At 35.6% G+C, this 12,106-nt stretch overlaps 1 protein-coding gene across 1 annotated transcript in view; it reads right to left on the reverse strand.

The window, feature by feature from the left end:
- Window positions 1-12,106, reverse strand: part of Thada (THADA armadillo repeat containing) — a 323,478-nt gene that overhangs the window by 275,845 nt on the left and 35,527 nt on the right. Inside the window, 5 exon segments of the mRNA XM_077791748.1 lie at window positions 3,057-3,214; window positions 5,350-5,508; window positions 7,990-8,126; window positions 8,403-8,538; window positions 11,593-11,803. Coding sequence (XP_077647874.1) covers window positions 3,057-3,214; window positions 5,350-5,508; window positions 7,990-8,126; window positions 8,403-8,538; window positions 11,593-11,803 — 801 coding nt within the window.

Here is a 12,106-nt window from a genome sequence, read left to right on the forward strand (position 1 = left end):
ACTCCAGGTAGAGGAAGTTGTTTTAAAAAATCAGTAGGCAACAGGTATCAGATATCCCATGGAAAGAGGACCAAGAAAATGTATCAAGCAAAAGTCTGTATCAGCAAAACATCAAGCTAGAAACCTAGACACACACCAACTATCCAGGAAGCTGTGCGATAAGGCTGTGTGCACTGCCCACTCTGGAAGGGTCTCCACTTACATCCCTCAAAGCTGGTTTTATCTCTGCCTCTTATACAGGGACATTATGAAAGAACCTTTCATTACATGATTACAGTGCAGGAGGAAAGTCAGACATGCCACTGAATGAACACATTTGCCTCGTGGAGCAGCGGGTGAGAGCATACTGCTTCACAAAACGTGATCTAAGGAAAAGATCATTTGTTAAAAAGTTCAGTAGGGAATTGTCTTACTGCCTTGCTGCTTGCAAATATTTGCTTGAGTATTAGAAATTAAAAAAAAATTCAACTTAAAGAAAAATTAAATGAGCAGTTCAGAACAAAGGCAGCACTGTGCCATGTGAACATGTCTGTGAAGGAGAAGAATCAGGTTCCTGTCCAGAGCTGCCACAAACCAGCTTTGTGACTTGGGAGAACCAGGTAGCATCCAGGGGGTTCAGCTTCCTCCTGTCCAAAGGAGCTGGAGAATATCATCTCTGTGACCCTTTCCGCTCCAATAGTTTGTGACTACAACACTGAAAACTCGGAATTATAAACAAGCCTCAGTTCTTCTCTTCAAACAGCAACAAAAGCCCTCAAATTGTAATGTTACTTCCTGTTAGCCTTATTATAAGATATACTCACATATGTGGAATTTAAGTGGCCACTCCCTTTAACAAAGGGCCATAAAATCAGGATGCTCTTAAGAAAACTGGGCTACAAAAGAAATCTTCCCTGTCTTCTAGCCTCAAGCCATGAAATTTCAAATTATAATAGAATTATATTACTTTTTCAAAAGTGGAGGGAATAATCAGTATGCTAGTCTATATGGAACAGCGTCCTCCATTCATTGATGTAAAAGCCGCCATAGTTGTTATTGCTGGTACTATAAAACCTAGGTTTCACATTCTCCACCATGAGGCTGGAATTCTGCCTGCAAGTCACGTCACGGCCTCAATGTGTCCAGGTCTGTTGGAGTCACATTCACCTAAGGTGTTGACTCTTAAACTGGTAGTTTTGCCACCAGGCACAGCAGATCTAGCTGCAACAGGGCAACCATGCCCTTGGCAAGGTATACCTGAGGTGTGGCCAGCCATTCCAATGTAAATTACATTCTTCTCTGTCATTTATATTTTTAACTCTTAAAGGTACTAAGGACATGAGAGTATTTTTAAAGAAGCAAAAATTTTTGTTTAAAAACAGTCATGTAACTAATTTCTTGATGACTTTGGATTTTCATGGACCAAATACTCCTAAACTGAGACATTTCTTTAAAGTCAGCAAGATCAAGAATAAAGTTTTCCATAGAGAGAAGTATTTCAATGCTAGAACACAATTATCACGTATATTTTTGATCCCTTGTTAAGCCATTAGTTTCTTCTCAAAACTACAGTTATCACAGAACAATGCACTGGAAAAATGACTGCAGGGCATTAGAATGGAAACTAAGGTTTAAAAAAAAAAAGTCAGAATTCTATCTTTATTCAAGCAAATCACCATTGGAAGTACTCCATGATTTTTAAGAGCCTGTCTTTTTATTATTGTTATTGTTAGTCTGTGAGTTTTTTTACAAACATCTCTTTCATCTTAATTCAGAATTTTTACATAGTTATCCCACATAAATTCACTTACATTGCATTAAACTTTGGATGCATCAGAAAAGGTGTCAAGGCAAAATAATTTTCAATAATTTTCATAGGAAGCTCTCAGGTCTGCCTCAGTTATAGTGGAAACAAAATGTTTCCCTTAATTTATTTTTAATACACTCAAACAACCCCCAAAAAACTATATGTTTTAACTTGTCCTTGGAAAGAGAAGATGAGAAATCAAGGCACATGTTTATTTCATAGCAAGATGGTAAACAACAGTGAAGTAATCATTAATCATAACTGATTCCTAAGCAAAGATGTTGGCATTGGCGCTACAGCCAGTTACCAGCAACCACTCCAAGTAACTCTAGAACATTAACGCCTATTTGATTTGGGGGAGAATAAGGAACATAATGCTGCCCACAGTGTACTGTTCGCCTTTGCCTCTCTCCTTCCTGGGGCCTTGCAACATCACAGGCCAGCTGTTAACCAGATGCAAGCACATGAGCCACAGAGTGTGAGAATAAAAATATTAGCATTATTTCCATGGAATGAGTCACGTGGTGATTATAGAAATAATCAGCATTAGCATACTACAATATTTGTTTTGTTCTTGAATGTTGTAATACCCTAGGGGAAAAAATTATCTTTATTTGAAAAAGGTTAAAAATGAAAGTATGTGTTATATATCTTTGCTGGAAAACTGTGGGAAATGGATTTGTTGAAACCATATGGAAAGGAAGAGGGAATCAATTAAAAACAGAAATCTAATAAATCTAAAATATTTCCAAATGAAATGCTTGTGGTAAACTAATTTCTTGTAAACACTGCACTCAAGTCCCTTGAACAGTCCCAGATGGTGAACTAAGTTTGTGGTCTTAAAATAAAAGTCAGCCAAAAAAACCAAAGTGACTACAACTTTATTATTGAAGTAGTGGGAAACATAAGATTCATAATCAACCAATATGTTACTTTGTATTCCTCTGCAAAATTTAAGAGACTTGGAGAGTTTTACTAGAGAGTTTCAACTAAAATTTAAGTTTATGTATATTAAATGGAGAAAGAGAATTAAAATAATATTGCAGTAAAAAGTGAGGTTAAAAACTATGCTTATATAAAAATATTCCTAAAATGCCATAGTTTTGAAATGTACTACAGGTCTAAAATCCTAAGTTATTGTGAACTATTTTTCAGTTGACAGCTGTAAAATTTTATTCAAGAAAAATTAAAAAATTTTTTAAAAGTTGGATCATAAATAGAAGCTTGTGATTTACATCTTGACCCAAAATGATACCTGCTGGAGCCTTACCTGATCCTCTGTTAATAATCCATCAGAAGATTCTGGCATAGACCGCATAGGTAGAAGCTGGCACAGTGTGCCTAAAAGTAAAGCAACTTCCTTCATACTTCTCCAACAACACACCAGCACCATCTGAGCAGTTACATCACATGTTTTTCCTTCTTTACCTTAAGGGAAAAAAAAAAAAAAACTATTGCAACACTAGACACTCGATTACTCACACCCTAGGTTTCTTAGAACAAGCTTGTTCATAATTTCCCCAAGAATAATCCATTTAAACAAACCAATTTGTTATATGTTCTATTTATTCAGGAGAAAAAAATCTAATATTTGTCAAGCATGTGCCATGAGGGGAAATCATGCTAAGTATTTTTTAATTTGTTTTCAAAATCAATTTTTTTAAAAACAAAATATTCCTTCAAAACTTAAGTCTAACTTTTGGAAATTAATGAAACAAATTCTCTCTGCCTCTTTAATATCCATAAAGTATTATATGAATGACTAATAAATACACTTCTTATTTATTTTGGCAAATATGGCTGTTATATCAGTTGAGTAGAAAAGAACTTTATTTTCTATTTCTACATATTTATTTTTTCTTTCCTTTTGTTTTTTATTTATTAGTTCTAATCAGTTATACATGACAATAGAAAGTTCTTTGATTCATTGTACACAAATGGAGCAGAATTTTTTGCTTCTCTGGTTGTGTATGCAGTAGAGTTACACCATTTATGCAATCATACATGTACCTAGGGTAATGATGTCTGTCTCATTCCACTGTCTTTCCTACCCCTTTGCCCTCTCCCCTCTCCCCTTTGTCCTATCCAAAGGAAAAATCAAAGGAAAAAGCTAGGTGCATTGGTGCACACCTGTAATCCCAGCAATTTGGAAGGCTGAGGCAGGAGGCTCATAAGTTCGAGGCTCAGTAACTTAGCAAGACCACGTCTCAAATAAAAATAAAAAGGGTTGGAGTTGTAGCACAATGGTAGGGCACCCCTGGGTTTGATACCACTAGTACTGAAGAAAAATAAATTAAAGAAAAATACAAAATCTCCTTCAAGATATATTTAAATCCCATGGCCAATAAGCTACAATTACCCTGATTTACTACCTTATTCTAGCTTTAGGAGTATTTTAGGAGTGTTTTGTTTTTTGTTTTTTGTTTTTGTTTTTTTTTGAGAGAGAGAGAATTTCAATATTTATTTTTCAGTTTTCGGCGGACACACCATCTTTGTTTGTATGTGGTGCTAAGGATTGAACCCGGGCCACACGCATGCCAGGCGAGCTCGCTACCACTTGAGCCACATCCCCATCCCCTTTAGGAGTGTTTTAGTACTGACATTTTTAAAATCCAAAATAAACTTTAAATTAAAAATACAAATTAACAAAATAATAAAATAATATTTATACTGTAATCCCATGTTTTTTAAAAAAAATTCCACTAAACTTAAATGATTAAATATATATAAATAACATACCATAGGTATAAAAGAACATATACTAAACAGGAAAGTGGAAAAGGAAGTAATAACAGTCAGCTTTAATTTGTTTTTAATTTGTATTTATCTCTATGTTGTGTGAAACTATTACAATAAGCACATAATAATAGTTTTTGTAATTTTAAAAATATAATTGCAAAAACAATTTTGTAAAACCATATCGCCACCTAGTGGAGAATGCAGAATATGTAATAAATCAAGAAACTACTGCTTCTGATGACTTCACAGTACCACAGAAAATTCAATAGTAACAACTAATGATAAAAACAGGCGGTAGAGACTGAAATTCTGGTGGCCTAGTAAAACAAAGCACCTCACATTTTGATGAGTACTAAAGTTTATTTCCATTAAAAGGCTGTTCTACTTTAAGAACTTGCACAGCAGATACCAATGAACCCCATTGCAAGGAGATGACTGCTGCCCCACTCAGATTCAAGGAGCAACACTGCTTGTACAGCACCTGGCCTGTCAAGAGGATTTTAGCACTCAAAAGCCTTCTGCTATGCCACCTTGTATGCTGAACTGGAACACATCACTTTCTGGTTTTAAAAGTCTTATAAATTCATTCCTAAAACCAGATCATTTCCAAAACCAATTTTTTTTTAAAGAAAGACTTCATTTATTATATAAAAAAATTCCATATATTTTACTATTACTTAATCACCTGGGGCTGAAACTAAAACTAAAAGATAAAGCTGTTACTTGGCATGCATGAGGACCTAGCTTCAATCCCCAGTACTATACAAAAAAAAAAAAAAAAGAAAGAAAAAACAATGATTACATATCAACTTTACATATGTTACCTTTGATTTCTGCAGAAGTATCAATATTTGACACACTGATATTCAAGTCCTCCAAATCAAAACTATCACATTCTTTCAGTATTTTGGCTTGGTTGAAGTAATCGTTAGTATCTCGTGGCTGAATCTCTTTGAGAATCACCTGTAAGCGGCTTGCTGACTCTGCAAGAAAGACACGAAACTCCAGTTCCACATCACATGCAAATTCCCTTGGGGGTACCTGCACTCAAAAATTGTGTAATTTTCAACACCTGATAATAACCTCTATTAGAAGAGACAGAGTAGGTAATGTGAAAATTATTTGTATAGAGTCTTCATGATATTTAAGTAGACGTTTTCTTTTAGCAGAGGTGCAGTGTTGGGGATTGAACCTGAGGCCTTGTGCATGCTAGGCAAATGCTCTACCACTGAGCCACATCCCCAGCCCCCTTTCAGTGTACTTTTAAAACATGGCAATTTGGGCTGAAGATATGATAAAAAATACAACCATAACCATCCACAGAACAAAGGCTGCCATTTCATTTACATTGCTTCTGTGTTGTCTTAAGAATCTCAAACACGGGGCTGAGGTTGTAGCTCAGCAGTAGAGCACTTGCCTAGTATGCAAGAGGTGCTGGGTTCAATCCTCAGCAAAATAAAGGTAAGGTGTGCTGGGGTGTGGCTCAGTGGTAAAGCGCTTGCCTCCCCTGTGTGAGGGACTGGGTTCCATCCTCAGCACCACATAAAAGTAAATAAACAAAATAAAGATACTGTGTCCATGTACAACTAAAAATATTCTTTAAATAATTAAATAAATAAAGGTTAAAAAAAAGAATCTCAAACATGATGCTTATCATGTGAAAGAAGTCCAATAAACTTCAATTAATTTTAAGAGGTTGTTTCCCTATCTGCAATATAATTTAAAAATATAAATGTTAAAAAATTCTTTAAAATTAACAACCAAACAGTCTTTCATAAGAATATCATGAAGACTCCATATTTGGCTTTAAATACATCATATAATATACTGCTTTCTCAGTGTGGTTTACAGTCCTAGTATTACATTAAATTTCATTTTTACTCAATGAGCACTCACTAGATTAGGAGTAAGCTCCATGAATGCAACACTTTGTACACTACGGAGTACCAGTGCCTAGAACAGAAACTGGTTCATGGCCAAGGTTCAATAACATGGGCTGAACGAATAAATGAATGGCTAGGTAATAAGAAGTTAGCCAAGCTCTGACTTTTTTTTTAATACACACATTTTAGTTGTTGATTAACCTTTATTTTATTTATCTATTTATTTATATGTGGTGCTGAGAATCCAACCCAGGACTTCACACATGTTAGGCAAGCACTCCACCACTGAGCCACAACCTCAGCCCCCAAGCTCTGACTTTTTAAAAATACCAACAGGTAATCATACAGAATAGATGAACAAATCAAAGAACAGGTATTAGCCATACATCTATTATTTATACTTATATTTTAGGTACTGTTGGAAATATAAAGATTCAAATTGCTATCATGAAAATTCAACCAATGTGTTATGCTCATTTGTCTCTTCACTGAAATTTTGCCCCAAACAAACTTCAATAGCCATGAAAAAGTAACACTAGCCCAAAAGATACCATACAAAGATGAGGAAAAATCAGAATAAAATTTCAAGGATCCTGTTCATTTATTCTATGGTTCTTGGGAGGTTTTTTCCCAAGAAATTCAGAATGCATGACAGATAACATGGGGAAGAAGGAGGAAAAATAAAGACAATCAAAAGATGAGACAGAATTTTTTAAAAGTCTGTGAGCCAAAGATATTTTAGAACTCCCTACACAAAGAATTTTAGCATACCCTATAGGCTCTTTCTACAATAGGTAACTGAAATATTCAGACCTTTGATCCAGAATAATCTGGTATTTGCCTAATCCAAATATCAGCTATAACACTACATGTTTTGGGCTGGGGCTATAGCTCAGTGGCAGAACGCTTACCTAGCATGTGTGAAGCACTGGGTTCAATCCCCAGCACCACATAAAAATAAATAATTTTCAAAAGTTAAAAAAAAAAAAAAGACTACTTTTTTTTTTCATGTACAAAGAAAGAAAGCTAAAACATTAACCTAAATAAATGTGTCTTAGCATCATGAACCAACACATTATCCAACTTATTATTATTTTTTTAAAAAGCCAACATTTTCTATGTAAAACACACTGCTCCAGGCCACTTTAAATATCATCCCAAGGTATTTCATTGTATGGACAGCATGTGTTCATAATATACTCAGACTCTTCCTAATAAAAGGCTCTCATCTGCATTACAAAATGCATTCACAAACTTTAACCTGAAATATAAATTTACTTCATTTTAAAGGTACACTTTATGTTTGTGCACATCTTTAATAGCCAATCTTTTTTGGACTTATTCAAGTACCTATGCATGCCACAGTAGGACCTCCCAGACACTAAGCTTGGCTCCTATCCTTTCAGTAATTGTTCATTCACTAATATAATCAATAAATATTTACTATTTATCTTCTTCTACAGGCCTTTCTTATTTTCTTAACTTAGCTTTTATATCTCTCCAAAGATATGATTACCAAAGAAGAGAGACAGATGATATAATAATCAAACAACAGCACTATAGCTCTCTTTGTCTGCTGACCTGAATCAGTGTCCATGGGGATGAGGCCCTCGGGGGAGGAGCTCTGAATGACAGGAGACACCACAGCAGAAAGCCTATAGGACATGGACAGGAGCTTCTCCACCAAAAGTCTCCACTCACTCACCAACTGCAGGCTGCTGCAATAAGGACATTAGGGACACTTATACCAAAAGCAAAAAACAAATATTAATAATGGAAATTGATACATAAAAGGAGTTTAAAGAATGTGTTTCAAAATTGTGTAATACATGAAATACTTGAAACACAAAAACGTATAAACAGATTTATAAGTCTAATTTTCTATTCTCTTTAAGGCAGCAGACTACATTCCGTTCCCAGGACACACTGATAAGAGGCGAAAGCTGGGGCCTAAGTGTGCTTCTGAGAGGAGAGGCGGCTGTGCATGTTCTTACTTTAGTGGTAACTTCTGCAGAGCTCCTGTTATACAGTGAACTCTCCCATACATTGGAAACGATGCCGCTGCCTGAAGCAAGGAATTTTCAGCTTGAGCTACCTCTTCCTCAAGATTTTCCATCAAGCACTTGATAACTAGAAAAAGCAAAGAGAAAACAATACCCATTTTAAAACACATTTATAAATTTATGGACAGCAAAACAGTTCCCACGAAAAACACTCAACTGAACTTCATACTTGAACCAGAAAGAGATTTTTCAAGGTTATCTGGCCCACTGCCCATTTCTAGTTACAGATACTAGTTAAAGAACTGAGTGTCTTCCCTAATTGCCTGGATTCATTATGCATTCACTCTGAACCTCCTCTAGCTGGGGTATCAAAGCCCAGGTCCGTGTGGCATGTGCTAATTGGTCAAGAGATAACTTTTAATAACAGCTTTGGTGACACATATTTCACACACCATGCAATTCACACATTTAAAGCATACAAGTCAATGGTTTTTAGTATAGTCAGAGATATAGGCATATACCACATTCTAGAACATTTTCTTTATCCACCCAAAGACCTTTACCTATTTGCAGTTTCTTCCTCTCTGCACCTCTATCCTTCCTCTGCCCTCAGCAATCATAACCTACTTTTTGTTCCTATAGATTTTGCTATTCTGGACATACCACATAAGTGGAATTACACAATAAAAGGTCTTCCGTAATTGGCATCTTTCACTTAGCATAACATTTTCCATGTTCACGCTGCCACATATACAGATGCTTCATTCTTTATTTCATATGGATACATAATAGTTCACTGTATGGTCATACATTTTTATTTATCCATTTATCAGTTGATAGACATGTGAATTATTTCTACTTTTTGGCTACTATAAATAATTCTGCTATGAACATTCCTGTATAATTTTTATTTGGGCATATTTTCATTTCTCTAGGTATTTGTTAAGGAATAAATGTTTGTGTCCCTACTCCTAACCCCCAACATACATCTAATATTTCTACTTTTATTTTAGGTACTGTGGGAAATATGAAGACTTAGATTGCTATCATGATGATTCAACCAATGTGTTATGCTCATTTGTTGCTTCTCTGAAACAAGACAATCGATTAATAAATTGTGATAAATCTGTATAACATATACAATGCTACTTAGATAAAATTCAAAGTTATGTGAAACCAAATTTATGACAATACATTGGTGGTAAAATTAAAAAAGAAAACAAAATGAAAGATTAAGTAGAATAAAGAAGAGGCTTCTTTTTCTTTTTTTTTTTGGAGATGGGTGTCTCCCTATGTTGCTCAAGGCAGGGATCCTCCTGCCTCAGCCTCCAGAGAAGCTGGGATCCCAGGTATGGGCCACTACATCCAGCTAAGAAAACTGAGGAATTGTTTTTTTGTTTTGATTTTGTTTTGGGAGGTTTTTTACTATTGTTATTTTGTTTTGTTTTGTTATTCTGAGATCAAACCTGGCCTTAGGCAGTCTAAGCACATGCTCTACCACTGAGCTCCACCTCTAGCCCTTCTTCTACTTCTTAAGCTGTCGTCATCTAGCTAGTGAACAAAATTTATGAAGCTTTCTATTTCTGTTACTTAAACCTTATTTATTCAAGTGTTCTTTGCATGTCTGAAATGAAGTTCTAAAATATCTTAGGCTGGGGTTGTGGCTCAGCAGTAGAGCACTCGCCTAGCACATGCAGGGCCCTGGGTTTGATTCTCAGCACCACAAAAAAATAAGTAAACAAAACAAAATAAAGGTATTGTGTCCAACCACAACTAAAAACTAAATATTTAAAAAATTAAAAATAAAATATCTTAAAAGACTTTCTGTGATGCATGTGCTCCCCAGCACACCCCAATTGCAGTCCTCTTCCGACCAGGATCTCCTTTTGAACCTAGCCCTGAAGCAACTAAAGTGGGCAAATGTCATCTTCTATGATTCTGTCATCTCTCTGCGGACTTAAAAGCCACGTTCCCACCAGAACTACCTATACCTCCTACTTTTCTCCCACTACAGGTTTCATCATGGCCTTTTTATCATCCTGAGAAAAATAATTTGCAGTTTTCTTTCTATATCTGACCTATATCTGAGTTGCAAAATTTGTATCTAGCCAGGCACTGTGGCCCATGCCTATAATCCCAGCAGCTCAGCAGGCAGAGACAAGAGGGATGGCGAGCGAGCTCAAACCCAGCCTCAGCAACTCAGTAAAGATCCTGTCTCTAATGAAATATAGAAGGGGACTCAGTGGTTAAACTGCTTAACCTGGTTCAATCCCTGGTACTAAAAAAAAAAAAAAAAAAAAAAAAATGTATCTATTCATATACCCACTACAATTCCAAAATAAAGATTTACTAGCATAAAATTAAGACTATAAATCCCAAACAAATATCTGCTGAAAACCACTAGATCTAACCCATTTCAGAGCCAAGATTTTAGAACAGGCTATATAAAAATATAAAAGGGAAGGGAGCACGACAGTCAATCAGAACATAAACTCCTACAGATAAGGAACTCTGCTCTGTATAGAAATAATGAAGCTGATCTGTCTGTAATGTGGTAAAATTTCTACAGAATAAAAGAGTAGACATTCGATAGTGAAACAGGTCTTCTTTTAAAAAGTACTTTATTAGGGCTGGGGTTGTGGCTCAGAGGCAGAGTGCTTGCCTAGTATGTGTGAGGCACTGGGTTCGATTCTCAGCACTACATATATATAAATGAATAAAATAAAGGTTCATCAACATCTAAAAAATATTTTTTTAAAAAAGTACTTTATTAATGGACATTTGTATATCAATTTATTTAACAAAAATTCTCTGTTTAGAAAAAATATTATAGCTGAGTTCACTGTTTATTCACAAAAAAAGGATCTGCAGGCACTTATATGCTGGTAAACTCTTAAATAAAAAAACCACAAGTAAGGCTGGGGTTGTGGCTCAGAGGCAGAGCACTTGCCTAGTATGCGTGAGGCACTGGGTTAGAGCCTTAGCACTACATAAAAATAAAATAAAGGTATTGTGTCCACCTACATCTAAAAAATAAATGTTTAAAAAATTATAAAAAAAAATAACATGAGTAAATGCTTAACCATGAGATAGTCTAACCAATGAATGGTGAGAGAATAAGATAATGGTTTTGATTAACAACAACAAAAAAGGAACAAAAGGTCATTTCCTCAATACAAACCCATCAGTGTGTTCCTTTCCACCACGGCAGCAGATTTTCCTCCATCACCACATGCGTCCTGCTGGGGTGTAGCCACAGAAAGGGACCAGGGCAGAGCATCCTGCCAGATTAAAAAGCTCAGCAGGTAGGAGGCTGTTACGCAGTCATAGGGTTTCGTGCTTGTGCTGAGCTCCAGAGCTGCCTGGAATAAGCCTTGCAGTTTCTCAGAATCCTAGAATGAAGTACAGTCTCAGTCACTGCCACGGAAGAGTTCCAAAATTTGATGGAATAACACACAATTAAAACCAGAGCCTACCATATAACTAACTCAATATGAAGATTAATTTATTTTCTCCCTGAATATGTTAGTTTTTCTTATAGCAATTGATGATAATTATTATTAGTTCAGAGATGAAGATGCTTAAAATGCTTTCAATTGGAAAATTCAACACTACAAGCTATCATTTATTTATTCATTTATTTATTTATTTAGGTACTAGGGGTTGAAATCAAAGGCACTCAACCACTGAGGCAC

Source organism: Urocitellus parryii, chromosome 12, assembly GCF_045843805.1.
Source record: "Urocitellus parryii isolate mUroPar1 chromosome 12, mUroPar1.hap1, whole genome shotgun sequence".
Classification (NCBI taxonomy): Eukaryota; Metazoa; Chordata; class Mammalia; order Rodentia; family Sciuridae; genus Urocitellus; species Urocitellus parryii.